General features: G+C 47.7%; 1 protein-coding gene across 4 annotated transcripts in view; it reads left to right on the top strand.

Annotated features, from left to right (window-relative positions):
• Positions 1-13,546, top strand: part of SACS (sacsin molecular chaperone) — an 81,643-nt gene extending 68,097 nt beyond the window's left edge. For all 4 annotated transcript variants that reach the window (XM_027557580.1, XM_027557579.1, XM_027557582.1 and 1 more), the window contains one exon: positions 672-13,546. In XM_027557580.1, the coding sequence (XP_027413381.1) occupies positions 672-12,229 (11,558 nt within the window). In that variant the 3' untranslated portion in view covers positions 12,230-13,546. The remainder of the gene's footprint in view (positions 1-671) is intronic.
• The last annotated feature ends 1,509 nt before the right edge of the window (positions 13,547-15,055 follow it).

Here is a 15,055-nt window from a genome sequence, read left to right on the forward strand (position 1 = left end):
CATACTCTCACCTGGAGCCTCACTTTATCCTTTCAGCTGCTTGGCTCCTGGGAGCACCACAAAGAAAAATTCTTACAGGGCCTGCTTATAAATTATTCTTAAATAAAATGAGGCTTCTTTAAGCTTTATTTACATTTTCTTTGATGGTCTTATTTGTGATCAAATCACCACTAAAAATTATTTTCCATGTTGATTCCATTTGTGTGATACTATAGGGTAATTTTTAAAATGCATGTAAATGCATTCTATGTATTTATTTAAAATAAGCACTTTCCAGGGGCTTTCCTGGTGGTCCAGTGGCTGAGACTCGTGCTCCCAGTGCAGGAGGCTTGGCTCAATCCCTGGCCGGGGAACTAGATCACACTTGCTACAAACTAAAGGTCCCACATGCTTCAGTGAAGACTGAAGATCCTGTGTGTTGCAGCCAACACCTGATGCAGCCAAATAAAATAAATAAAATTTATAAAAAAAATAAAGTAAGCACTTTCCAGAGAAAAATATTACTTCTCTAGGCTCTATCAGCACAATTATGCCAAATTGTTGCATTTTTACAGTGTGCTTAAAACTCTCAAAGTGACTTTCTAGGCCTATCCACTGTGCAAGAATATGCAAGTTAAATGAGTGACAGCAGACTTGTATGTACTCATAGCATCTCTTTATGTGACTTGCAGGAAGACCCTGCACTCAGCTTCAGCTCCTTAATACAGATCGCTTTGCACGTCTTATCAAAGAAGTAATGAACACATTCTGGCCTGGCAGAGAGTTGATTGTCCAGTGGTACCCATGCGATGAAGACAGAAAGCACCCGTCTGTGTCATGGCTTAGGATGGTGTGGAAGCATCTCTACGTACATTTTTCAGAGGATCTGACTTTATTTGATGAGATGCCGCTCATCCCCAGGACCCCACTAGAAGAAGGGCAGACGTGTGTGGAGCTCATCAGACTCAGGGCTCCTTCATTAGTCATTTTAGATGACGAGTCGGAAGCACAGCTTCCAGAATTTTTAGCGGATGTGGTACAGAAGCTTGGAGGGATTGTCCTTAAAAAATTAGATGCCTCCATACAGCACCCACTTATTAAAAAATATATCCACCTGCCCTCACCGAGTGCTGTGCTACACATCATGGAGAAGATGCCTCTGCAGAAGCTGTGTAACCAGGTTGCATCGCTGCTTCCAACGCACAAAGACGCCCTGCGTAAGTTCTTAGCCAACTTGACTGAGAGCAGTGAGAAGGAGAAGAGAATAATTCAGGAGCTGACAATATTCAAGCGCATCAACCATTCATCCAGCCAGGGGCTGTCCTCCTACACCAGGCTGAAGGGCTGCAGGGTCCTGCACCCTGCGGCCACTCTCCCGGCTGGTCTGCGGCTCTCCATCTCAGTGGTCGACAGCAGCGATGAGGCCACCATCCGCCTGGCGAACTTGCTGAAGGTGGAGAAGGTCAGGACCACCAGCTGCTTGAAGCTCATCTTAAAAGACATAGAAAGTACATTTTACTCTCAAGAAGAGGTGACACACCTTGTGCTATGGGTCCTTGAGAACCTGTCCTCTCTCAAAAGTGAGAACCCAAATGTGCTTGATTGGTTAACACCACTAAAATTTATTCAGCTCCCGCCAGGGCGGCTGGTGATGGCCAGTGAACTCTTCGACCCTGACATAGAGGTGTTGAAGGACCTCTTCTATGACGAAGAGGAAGCTTGTTTCCCACCTTCGGCCTTTACCTCCCCAGACATCCTTCACTCTTTAAGACAGATTGGCTTGAAAAATGAAGCCAGTCTCAAAGAGAAAGATGTTGTGCAAGTGGCTAAAAAAATTGAAGCCTTACAGGCCAGTTCTTGTCCAAATCAGGACACTCTCCTGAAGAAAGCCAGGACACTCTTACTGGTTTTAAATAAGAACCCTGCCCTGCTGCACTCATGTGAAGGGAAGGCGACCTTAAAGAAGATAAAATGGGTTCCAGCTTGCAAGGAAAGGCCCCCAAACTACCCAGGCTCCTTAGTCTGGAAGGGCGACCTCTGTGAGCTCTGTGCACCCCCTGACATGTGCGATGCAGCCCATGCCATCCTGGTTGGCTCGTCACTTCCCCTTGTGGAGAGCGTACATGTAAACTTGGAGAAAGCTTTAGGCATCCTCACAAAACCTGGTATCAACGCTGTCTTAAAGCACTTTAAGATCGTTGTGGATTGGTATACATCAAAGACCTTTAGTGATGAAGACTACTACCAATTCCAACATATTTTGCTTGAAATTTATGGATTCATGCATGATCATTTAAATGAAGGGAAAGATGCTTTCAGAGCCTTAAAATTTCCGTGGGTTTGGACTGGCAAAAAGTTCTGTCCTCTCGCCCAAGCTGTGATAAAACCATTCCATGATCTTGACCTTCAGCCTTATTTGCATAGTGTGCCTAAAACCATGGCAAAGTTCCACCAGCTGTTTAAGGCCTGTGGCTCAATAGAGGAGTTGACAGCAGATCATATTTCCATGGTCATTCAGAAGGTGTATCTCAAAAGTGACCAAGACCTCAGTGACCAGGAAAGCAAACAGAATCTTCATCTTATGTTGAACATTATCAGGTGGCTTTACAGCAATCAGATTCCAGCAAGCCCCAACACACCGGTTCCTATACATCATAGCAAGAACCCTTCCAAGCTCATCATGAAGCCAATTCATGAATGCTGCTACTGTGACATCAAAGTTGATGACCTGAATGACTTACTGGAAGATTCTGTGGAGCCTATCATTTTGGTGCATGAGGACATACCCATGAAAACCGCCGAGTGGCTGAAAGTCCCATGCCTCAGTACAAGACTAATCAACCCTGAGAACATGGGCTTTGAGCAGTCAGGACAACGAGAACCGCTGACGGTAAGGATCAAAAACATTCTGGAAGAGTACCCTTCGGTGTCAGATATCTTTAAAGAGCTTCTTCAAAATGCTGATGATGCAAATGCAACAGAATGCAGCTTCATGATTGACATGAGAAGAAACATGGACATCCGAGAGAATCTCCTGGACCCGGGGATGGCAGCGTGCCATGGGCCGGCTCTGTGGTCATTCAACAACTCCCAGTTCTCGGATTCAGACTTTGTGAACATAACCAGGCTTGGGGAATCTCTGAAGAGGGCCGAAGTTGACAAGGTTGGGAAGTTTGGTCTTGGGTTCAACTCTGTGTACCACATCACTGACATCCCTGTCATTATGAGCCGAGAGTTCATGATAATGTTTGACCCGAACATCAACCACATTAGCAAGCACATTAAGGACAGGTCTAACCCTGGGATCAAAATTAACTGGAGCAAACAGCAGAAGAGACTCAGGAAGTTTCCTAATCAGTTCAAACCATTCATGAACGTGTTTGACTGTCAGTTGCCCCTGACGGTGGAGGCACCCTACAGTTATAGCGGGACTCTGTTCCGACTGTCCTTCAGAACCCAGCAGGAAGCCAAAGTGAGCGAGGTCAGCAGCACCTGCTACAACACAGCTGACATCTACTCTCTGGTGGATGAGTTTAGTCTCTGTGGACACAGACTCATCATTTTCACTCAGAATGTAACCTCCATGTACTTGAAGTACCTGAAGATTGAGGAGACCAATCCCAGCTTAGCACAGGACACAATAGTCATAAAAAAAAAACCATGCTCCACCAAAGCGCTGACCGCACCTGTCATCAGCGTTCTAAAAGAAGCTGCTAAGCTCATGAAAACTTGTGGCACCAGTAACAAAAAGCTCCCCGCCGAGGCCCCCAAGTCATCTTGCATCCTGCAGATCACAGTGGAGGAATTTCACCATGTGTTCCGAAGGATTGCGGACTTACAGTCACCACTTTTCAGAGGTCCAGAAGATGACCCGGCTGCTCTCTTTGAAATGGCTAAGGTGGGCCAATCCAAAAAGCCGTCGGATGAGTTGCCCCAGAAAACTGTGGATTGTACCACATGGCTGATCTGTACCTGCATGGACACAGGGGAGGCACTCAGGTTCTCCCTGAGTGAGAGCGGGAGAAGGTTGGGCCTGGTCCCATGTGGGGCTGTGGCGGTTCTCCTTGCTGAAGTCCAGGACCAGAAGTGGGCCGTGCGGCCACAGGCTGGAGAAGTGTTCTGCTATTTACCCCTGCGGATAAAGACGGGATTGCCAGTTCACATCAATGGGTGCTTTGCTGTTACTTCAAACAGGAAAGAGATCTGGAAGACAGACACGAAGGGGCGCTGGAACACCACCTTCATGAGGCACGTGGTCGTGAAAGCGTACTTGGAGGCTCTCAGCGTGCTGCGTGAGCTAGCTGCCAGCGGGGAGCTGACGGACTACACTTACCACACTGTATGGCCTGACCCCGACCTAGTGCATGATGACTTTTCTGTCATCTGCCAAGGGTTTTATGAAGACATCGCCCATGGGAAAGGGAAGGACTTGACGAGGGTCTTTTCCGACGGGTCCATGTGGGTCTCCATGAAGAACGTGAGATTTCTGGATGACTCCATACTTAAAAGAAGAGATGTTGGTCCAGCCGCCTTCAAGATATTTTTGAAATACCTCAAGAAGACAGGGTCGAAAAACCTTTGTGCTGTTGAACTTCCTTCTTCGGTAAAGCTAGGATTTGAAGAAGCTGGCTGCAAACAGATACTGTTGGAAAATACATTTTCAGAGAGACAGTTTTTTTCAGAAGTGTTTTTCCCAAATATTCAGGAAATTGAAGCAGAACTCAGAGATCCTTTAATGAATTTTGTCCTAAATGAGAAAGTTGATGAGTTCTCGGGGATCCTCCGCGTTACCCCATGTATCCCCTGCTCTTTGGAGGGGCATCCTTTGGTTTTACCGTCAAGATTAATCCACCCTGAAGGACGCGTCGCTAAGTTATTTGATACTAAAGATGGACGATTTCCTTACGGTTCCACTCAGGACTATCTAAACCCTATTATTCTGATCAAACTAGTCCAGCTAGGTATGGCGAAGGATGATATTTTGTGGGACGACATGCTGGAGCGTGCAGAGTCAGTAGCTGAAATTAATAAAAGTGATCACGCAGCTGCTTGTCTACGAAGTAGCATCCTGTTAAGTCTTATTGATGAAAAACTGAAAATAAGGGATCCAAGAGCAAAGGATTTTGCTGCAACGTATCAAACAATCCCCTTCCTCCCATTTCTGACGAAGCCGGCAGGTTTCTCTTTGGATTGGAAAGGCAACAGCTTTAAGCCTGAAACCATGTTTGCAGCAACTGACCTCTATATAGCTGAGCACCAGGATATAGTCTGTCTTTTGCAACCAATTCTAAATGAAAATTCTCATTCCTTCAGAGGCTGTGGGTCTGTGCCCTTGGCGGTGAAGGAGTTTCTGGGTTTGCTCCGGAAACCCACAGTTGAGCTGGTTGTGAACCAGCTGAGAGAAGTTGCAAAGTCAGTTGATGATGGGATCACATTATATCAGGAGAACATCACCAACGCTTGCTACAAATACCTCCATGAGGCGATGATGCAGAATGACAGCACCAAGACGGCAGTCACTGAAAAGCTGAAAACCTTTAGCTTCATTCTAGTTGAGAATGCATATGTCAACTCAGAAAAGGTGGCTTTTCATTTAAATTTTGAAGCAGCCCCATACCTTTATCAGTTGCCTAATAAATATAAAAATAATTTCCGTGAACTTTTTGAAAGTGTGGGTGTGAGGCAGTCTTTCACTGTGGAAGATTTTGCCCTCGTTTTGGAATCCATAGCTCAAGAAAAAGAAACCAAACAAGTAACAGAAGAGAATTTTCAGCTCTGCCGGCGAATAATCAGTGAGGGGATATGGAGTCTCATTAGAGAAAAGAAACAAGAATTTTGTGAGAAAAATTATGGCCACATATTATTGCCAGATACTAACCTTAAGCTTCTCCCTGCGAAGTCTCTGTGCTATAATGACTGTCCCTGGATAAAAGTGAAGGACAGCACTGTCAAGTACTGTCACGCAGACATACCCAGGGAAGTAGCCGTGAAACTGGGTGCAGTGCCAAAGCGGCACAAAGCCCTGGAACGGTATGCATCCAACGTGTGCTTCACGACGCTGGGCTCGGAGTTTGGGCAGAAGGAAAAACTGACCAGCAGAATTAAGAGCATCCTCAATGCCTATCCTTCAGAAAAGGAAATGTTGAAAGAGCTGCTTCAGAACGCTGATGATGCAAAAGCCACGGAGATCTGCTTTGTGTTTGACCCCAGGCAGCACCCAGTGGACAGGATATTTGATGATAAGTGGGCACCCTTGCAGGGGCCAGCACTGTGTGTGTACAACAACCAGCCTTTCACGGAGGATGACGTCAGAGGGATCCAGAACCTGGGCAGAGGCACCAAGGAAGGGAACCCTTGTAAGACCGGGCAGTATGGGGTGGGGTTCAACTCCGTATATCACATCACAGACTGCCCCTCCTTCATCTCTGGCAATGACATCCTGTGCATTTTCGACCCTCACGCCAGGTATGCACCGGGGGCCACATCTGTCAGTCCTGGACGCATGTTCAGAGACCTGGATGCGGATTTTAGAACTCAGTTCTCGGACGTCCTGGATCTTTACCTGGGAACCCACTTCAAGCTGGACAACTGCACGATGTTCCGATTCCCTCTCCGTAATGCAGAGATGGCAAAGGTTTCGGAGATCTCATCAGTTCCATCATCTGATAGGATGGTCCAGAACCTCCTGGACAAGCTGCGGTCAGATGGGGCAGAGCTGTTAATGTTTCTTAACCACATGGAAAAAATCTCTATTTGTGAAATAGACAAAGCCACGGGTGCCCTGAACGTGCTGTATTCTGTGAAGGGCAACATCACTGACGGGGACCGGCTGAAGAGGAAGCAGTTTCACGCGTCTGTCATTGACAGTGTCACAAAGAAGAGGCAGCTCCCAGACATCCCAGTGCAGCAGGTCACCTACACCATGGACACTGAGGACTCTGAGGGGAGCCTCACCTCCTGGCTCATCTGTAACAGGTCTGGCTTCTCTAGCATGGACAAGGTGTCCAAGAGCGTTGTGTCAGCACACAAGAACCAGGACATCACACTCTTCCCTCGCGGGGGTGTGGCTGCCTGCATCACCCACAACTACAAGAAGCCCCACAGGGTCTTCTGCTTCCTGCCACTCTCTTTAGAGACGGGGCTCCCATTCCACGTGAACGGCCACTTTGCACTGGACTCGGCCCGCAGGAACCTGTGGCGAGATGACAACGGGGTCGGCGTGCGCAGCGACTGGAACAGCAGCCTGATGACGGCACTCATTGCGCCTGCGTATGTGGAGCTGCTGGCCCAGCTGAAGAAGCGCTACTTCCCCGGCTCAGACCCAACGCTGTCGGTCCTGCAGAGCACGCCCATCCACGTTGTCAAGGACACGCTGAAGAAGTTCCTGTCATTTTTCCCCGTCAACAGGCTGGACCTCCAGCCAGACCTGTACTGTTTGGTGAAGGCGCTGTACAGCTGCATCCACGATGACATGAAGCGCCTCCTTCCAGTGGTGCGCGCTCCCAGCATCGACGGCTCCGACCTGCACTCCGCCGTCATCATCACCTGGGTCAACATGTCCACCTCAAATAAAACCAGGCCGTTCTTTGACAATCTACTGCAGGATGAGCTACAGCACCTTAAAAATGCAGATTATAACATCACCACACGCAAAACGGTCGCAGAAAACGTCTACAGGCTGAAACACCTGCTCTTGGAGATCGGCTTCAACCTGGTTTATAACTGTGATGAGACTGCTAACCTGTACCACTGCCTTGTGGACGCCAACATCCCTGTGAGCTATGTCACCCCTGCCGATGTCCGGGCTTTCTTAATGACCTTTTCCTCCCCCGACACCAACTGCCATATTGGGAAGCTGCCCTGTCGTCTCCAGCAGACCAACCTGAAGCTTTTCCACAGTTTAAAACTTTTAGTCGATTATTGTTTTAAGGACACAGAAGAAAGTGAGTTTGAAGTGGAGGGCCTGCCCCTTCTCATTACCCTGGACAGTGTTTTGCAAACTTTTGATGCAAAACGTCCCAAGTTTCTAACAACATACCACGAACTGATCCCATCCCGCAAAGACCTGTTCATGAACACACTGTACTTGAAGTACAGCAATATTTTACTGAACTGCAAAGTCGCAAAAGTGTTTGACATTTCCAGCTTTGCTGACCTGCTGCCCTCTGTGCTGCCCCGCGAGTACAAGACCAAGAGCTGCACCAAGTGGAAAGACAGCTTTGCCAGTGAGTCTTGGCTGAAGAATGCCTGGCATTTCATCAGCGAGTCCATGAACGTGAAGGAGGACCAAGAGGAAACAAAGCCAGCCTTTGATGCCGTCATGGACACCCTGAGAGACTGGGCCCTGCTCCCCGGAACAAAGTTCACTGTGTCGGCCAACCAGCTTGTGGTCCCTGAGGGGGACGTCCTGCTCCCGCTGAGCCTCATGCACATCGCTGTATTCCCAAACGCCCAGACTGATAAGGTTTTTCATGCCCTCATGAAAGCTGGCTGCATTCAGCTGGCTTTGAACAAAATCTGCTCCAAAGACAGTGCATTTGTCCCTCTGTTGTCCTCTCACACGGCCAACATAGAGAGCCCCACAAGCATTTTGAAGGCTGTGCATTACATGGTCCAAACCTCAACGTTTAGAACTGAAAAATTAGTGGAAAATGACTTTGAAGCACTTTTGATGTATTTCAACTGCAATTTGAATCACTTGATGTCTCAAGATGACATAAAAATTTTAAAGTCACTTCCATGCTACAAATCCATCAGTGGTCGCTACATGAGCATTGCAAAGTTTGGAACATGCTACGTGCTTACAAAAAGTATTCCCTCCGCTGAAGTGGAAAAATGGACGCAATCATCGTCCTCTGCATTTCTTGAAGAAAAAATACACCTGAAAGAACTGTATGAGCTTCTGGGTTGTGTACCTGTGGATGATCTTGAGGTATATTTGAAACACCTCTTACCAAAAATTGAAAATCTCTCTTACGATGCAAAACTAGAGCATTTGATTTATCTCAAGAATAGACTGTCGAATGTTGAGGAGCTGTCTGAGATCAAGGAACAGCTTTTTGAAAAGCTGGAAGGCTTATTGATAATCCACGATGCTAACAACCGACTAAAGCAAGCAAAGCATTTCTATGACAGAACTGTAAGAGTTTTTGAAGTTATGCTTCCTGAAAAATTGTTCATCCCAAAGGACTTCTTTAAAAAACTGGAACAACTTATAAAACCCAAAAATCAAGTTGCATTTATGACCTCTTGGGTAGAATTCCTAAGAAACATTGGACTGAAACACATCCTTTCTCAGCAGCAGTTGTTGCAGTTTGCTAAGGAGATCAGTGTGCGAGCTAATACAGAAAACTGGTCTAAGGAAACGCTGCAGAACACGGTCGACATCCTTCTCCATCACATATTCCAGGAACGAACGGATCTGTTCGTGGGGGACTTCCTGAAAGAACTGTCTCTGATCCCCTTCTTGTGTCCAGAGCGGGCTCCCGCAGAGTTCATCCGATTTCACCCTCAATATCAGGAGGTGAACGGGACGCTCCCCCTCATCAGGTTCAGCGGTGCCCAGGTGAACCCGAAGTTCAAGCAGTGCGATGTGCTGCAGCTGCTGTGGACGTCCTGCCCCATCCTCCCAGAGAAGGCCACGCCCCTGAGCATCAGGGAGCAAGCAGGGAGTGACCTCGGCCCCCAGGAGCAGCTGGAGCAGGTTCTGAGCCTGCTGAACGTGAACCTTGACCCCCCCGTGGACAAGGTCATCAACAACTGCAGGAATGTGTGCAACATCACGACACTGGATGAAGATATGGTCAGGACTAGAGCCAAGGTCCTGAGGAGCATATACGAGTTCCTCAGCGCCGAGAAGAGGGAGTTCCGTTTCCAGCTGCGGGGTGTTGCTTTTGTGATGGTGGAAGATGGCTGGAAGCTCCTGAAGCCGGAGGAGGTGGTGATCAACCTGGAGTACGAGTCCGATTTCAAGCCGTATCTGTACAAGCTGCCCTTAGAGCTGGGCACCTTCCACCAGCTGTTCAAACATTTGGGTACTGAGGACGTCATCTCCACCAAGCAGTATGTGGAGGTGCTGAGCCGCATCTTCAAGAACTCCGAAGGGAAGCAGCTGGACCCGAACGAGATGCGCACTGTCAAGAGGGTTGTTTCTGGCCTGTTCAGGAGTCTGCAGAACGACTCCGTCAAGGTACGGGGCGACCTGGAGAACATCCGGGACCTCGCACTCTACCTGCCAAGCCAGGATGGCCGGCTGGTCAGGTCGAGCATCCTGGTATTCGATGATGCCCCACACTACAAGAGCCGGATCCAGGGCAGCATCGGGGTGCAGATGCTGGTGGACCTCAGCCAGTGTTACTTGGGGAAGGACCACGGCTTCCACACCAAGCTCATCATGCTCTTCCCCCAGAAACTGCGTCCGCGCCTGCTGAGCAGCATCCTGGAGGAGCAGCTGGACGAGGAGACCCCCAGGGTGTGCCAGTTCGGGGCACTGTGCTCACTCCAAGGCCGGCTGCAGCTCCTGCTGTCCTCTGAGCAGTTCATCGCAGGCCTCGTCAGGATCATGAAGCATGAGAATGACAATGCCTTCCTGGCCAATGAGGAGAAGGCCATCCGCCTCTGCAAGGCCCTCCGGGAAGGGCTGAAGGTGTCCTGCTTCGAGAAGCTTCAGACCACACTACGGGTGAAAGGCTTCAACCCCATCCCCCAGAGCAGGAGCGAGACCTTCGCTTTCCTGAAGCGGTTTGGGAATGCCGTCATCCTGCTGTACATACAACACTCAGACAGTAAGGACATCAACTTCCTGCTGGCCTTGGCCATGACGCTGAAGTCGGCGACCGATAACCTGATCTCCGACACGTCCTACCTAATTGCTATGCTGGGATGCAACGACATTTACAGGATCAGTGAGAAGCTTGACAGCCTAGGCGTGAAGTACGACTCTTCAGAACCATCAAAACTTGAACTGCCAATGCCTGGCACGCCAATACCTGCTGAGATTCATTACACCCTGCTCATGGACCCCATGAATGTCTTTTACCCGGGAGAGTATGTTGGGTACCTTGTCGATGCCGAAGGCGGGGACATCTACGGGTCGTACCAGCCAACGTACACGTATGCCATCATCGTACAAGAGGTCGAAAGAGAAGACGCCGACAACTCGAGCTTCCTAGGAAAGATTTATCAGATTGACATTGGCTACAGTGAATACAAAATCGTTAGCTCTCTGGATCTGTATAAGTTCTCACGGCCAGAGGAGAGCTCCCAGAGCAGAGACAGTGCCCCTTCCACCCCTACCAGCCCCACAGAGTTCCTGGCCCCCGGTCTTCGAAGCGTCCCACCCCTCTTCCCTGGGAGAGAGGGCCTCAAGACCCCATCTTCCAAGCATCATTCCCCCAAAAAGCTCAAGGCTACTTCTCTCCCAGAAATTCTAAAGGAGGTGACGTCTGTGGTGGAGCAAGCCTGGAAGCTTCCTGAGTCAGAGAGGAAGAAGATTATCAGGCGGTTGTACCTGAAATGGCACCCTGACAAAAACCCAGAGGACCATGACATGGCTAATGAGGTTTTCAAGCATCTGCAGAATGAGATTAACAGGTTAGAGAAACAGGCTTTTCTTGATCAAAATGCAGACAGAGCCTCGAGGAGGACGTTTCCCACCTCGGCTACCCGGTTCCAGTCAGAGAAGTTCTCCTTCCAGAGATTTTACACATCATGGAACCAGGAGGCCACGAGCCACAAATCCGAGAGGCAGCAGCAAAATAAAGAGAAAGGCCCGCCACCGGCTGGGCAGACGTACTCCCAGAGGTTCTTTGTGCCCCCTACTTTCAAGACGGTCGGCAACCCGGTGGAGGCGCGCAGGTGGCTGCGCCAGGCCAGGGCCAACTTCTCGGCTGCCAGGAATGACCTGCACAAGAATGCCAACGAGTGGGTGTGCTTCAAATGCTTCCTGTCTGCCAAGCTGGCTCTCATAGCGGCCGACTACGCTGTGCGGGGCAAATCTGACAAAGATGTGAAGCCAACGGCCCTGGCGCAGAAGATCGAGGAGTACAGCCAGCAGTTGGAGGGCCTGACCAACGACGTCCACACCCTGGAGGCCTACGGTGTGGACAGCTTGAAGACCAGGTACCCTGACCTGCTGCCCTTCCCGCAGATCCCCAATGACAGGTTCACGTCTGAGGTTGCCATGAGGGTGATGGAATGTACTGCCTGTATCATCATAAAACTTGAAAACTTCATACAACAGAAAGTGTGAGGCAACACCAGGAGAGAAGCAGGGAGCTATGTCCTGGACATGTCGTAGCACAAATATGACTCACTGTCCTTCCTTAAGCCCCATTGCCAGCATTCAGGGATGGTGAAGCACATTGGGGGTTGATCAGGTAGAATCTTGACCTTCTTACTAATGTGGATGTCCACAGGGAACCTTGACCTGAGAGAGTAGTGTTTTGAGGCTGGTGGTGAACTTGAAATCACTGGATGCGGCTGGCTGGCTGGCCAGCACCTCTGTGAACTGCACTTTACACACCAAAGCTCAGCGGTCTGTTAGAGTCTCTGTGTCTCTGGTTGGTGGTGGGGGGGCGGGGGGAGTTAGTTTTATGTTTTTAATGTATGCAGTATTTTTGAAGGAGCTAATGAAACACTGGACATATCATTGGTTGAAACAAATTAGGGGGATTAGGTCTGTGGAGCTTTATTGTTTCTTTAAGCAGATCCTCTTGGGTGCATTATCAGCTGGATCTGATTATGAGCCTGTTGCAGTTTTACATACTAGATACTTAGCACATGTATAACGTGGTACAGTATTTTATCCTGAATACTACTTGATTGAGACTCTGCAGACAGCCCCCACTAGGGTGCCCTGAGTGCCCTTCACATCCTTTTCCTGGAGGTCCCCTTCCCTGGGCTTGCAGGCATCCCAGATCACGAAGGTGGCACACGGGAGACCTGGTGGTGGCCCCTGTTCTCGCTGGATGTGAATATTGCTTCTGAGAACTGCTTGCCAAAGCCATGCCCGTCACCTGTGAGGGCATTTGCTTGATGTTTGTTTGTACGCGTTTCCCACAAACGCCCTAATTTATATGGTGTGGTTGGACAGGATGTGATCTTTCATTGTCTAAAGGTGCTGCACTCAACATTTTTTGTCCTTCAACATGGCACTTAGTGGAGTTTTTTTTTCTTGGGATTTCACTCTGAAGACATTGAAAAATTGTAAAATCATGTGAAAATATCCAGTAGGTTATAAAAGAGGAATTATCAGCTTGTGTCTTCCCCATGAATAATTCAGAACTGATGTTTAATTTTTATCATGTTTGAATGTCCTATGAACGTTATATCCCTTGCAGAATATAAAAGATGATAATTATTTAAGTGTGCTGGCTGTAAATGATGTGCAGTATAATATTTTATGCAATTAAGGGCTTATGGGACACATTACCACTTTTTTTACTTGTACTGGTAATAAGGAATGTTTGCACCTCCACTATTGTATTGCTTCTGGATGTGAGCCATGTGATGATTTCTGCTATTATATTAAGTGCCACAATTTTAATAAAGCAAATGTACATATGAAGTCATTGTAACTGGTATTTCTTGAGAAAAAGTTCCTTGAAAATCAAACTTAGTATCTTCCGGTATTAAGGTTTGACATGCTGTGTATATGTGTGTTTATTGGAAATACTAGGATAGAACTTTCATATGTATTTTATACTGGAATTTTAAGGGGTTTCTTTTTATGACTGAGTATAAAGTACTTGGTATATATTCAGTTTATTAGGTGCTCGTTGATTTTGTTAAGAGTTGATTTTATTTCACCTTTTTAGGGAATGCGATTAGTTGACATTTATAATTTTTGTTGTTGTTCAGTTGCTAAATTGTATCTGACTCCTTGCAACCCCCCCATGGACTGCAGCATGCCAGGCTTCCCTGGCCTCCCCTATCTCCTGGAATTGGCTCAAATTCATGTCCATTGAATCATGATGCTGTCTAACCATCTCATCTTCTGTCGCCCCCTTCTCCTTTTGCCTTCAATATTTTCCAGCATCAGGGTCTTTTCCAATGAGTTGACTCTTTGCATCAGGTGGCCAAAGTATTGGAACTTCAACATATGTGATTACACATATGTATTTGGAAATATATGAAATAGAATTATTCTGTAGTAGAGGCTGGATGGATGCTGACCTTGCTTCAGGGAAGGGCTGTGCGCTGGGGCTAGTTCACACCTGAGCCCTAACAGGTGGGTGATGTTCCTCTTATACCTGAGGCACAAGTTTTCAAACCCTACACACCAAACTTGGGGTTCTCTGTCCTGGGGACCCCCAAATTCTGGGTCTCCAGCTATTTGGGACTTTTAAGTTATTGCTACTTTAAAACTCAGATTCAACACTTGCAATGTATTTTATTGCTTTCGGATATTAAAATGTACACAGAAAATTTTGGCCTTTGTGATAGTTGATGGAGTTTTGTGTTTTTTCTAGACTTCCTTTAACAGAAAAATTATAGGTCTGCAGTCCTTTCCATGAAGCCCTTGCATACAAATGTATTTCAGAATTTGGATTTTAGAAAGTTAGTACCACTGTGTATAAACTGGGTCTAATGAGGCTTTTCCATTGGGGGTGGGGGTTGGGCCACTCCCTTTAATCAAACACAGTGAAACCATGAACACCCACCCACCCTAAACTACACAGACCTGAGAAACAGCCTTATCTAAACTTAGATCAGGTTTTGCTGCCCAGAGTTTACAGCAGGTGGATTTGGGAAGTTTTCATTATTTGAAACTTAGATTTTGAAGTTCAGGGTAAGTAATTTTGGACCCGAACTATTTTTTTTTTATTATTATTATTTTATGCCTTTTACCCTATTTTGCTTTTCTTATTAAAAGGAAACTGGAGACTGCCAACCAGTGTGTGAGCAGCTGCTCCCGGGGAGGGGGTTGGAACAGGCCTTCTGCCCATGGAGATGGGCTCTGTGCTGTCCTGTGGGCAGGAGGCCCGAGTGGTCTGCAGCCACCAGTGGGGAACAGGTGAAGGCCCGAGAATGATGCTGGGAAGACATTCACGTAGCGTTTAGTCAAATAAAGAGA

Source organism: Bos indicus x Bos taurus, chromosome 12 (genome assembly GCF_003369695.1).
Source record: "Bos indicus x Bos taurus breed Angus x Brahman F1 hybrid chromosome 12, Bos_hybrid_MaternalHap_v2.0, whole genome shotgun sequence".
Taxonomy (NCBI): Eukaryota; Metazoa; Chordata; class Mammalia; order Artiodactyla; family Bovidae; genus Bos; species Bos indicus x Bos taurus.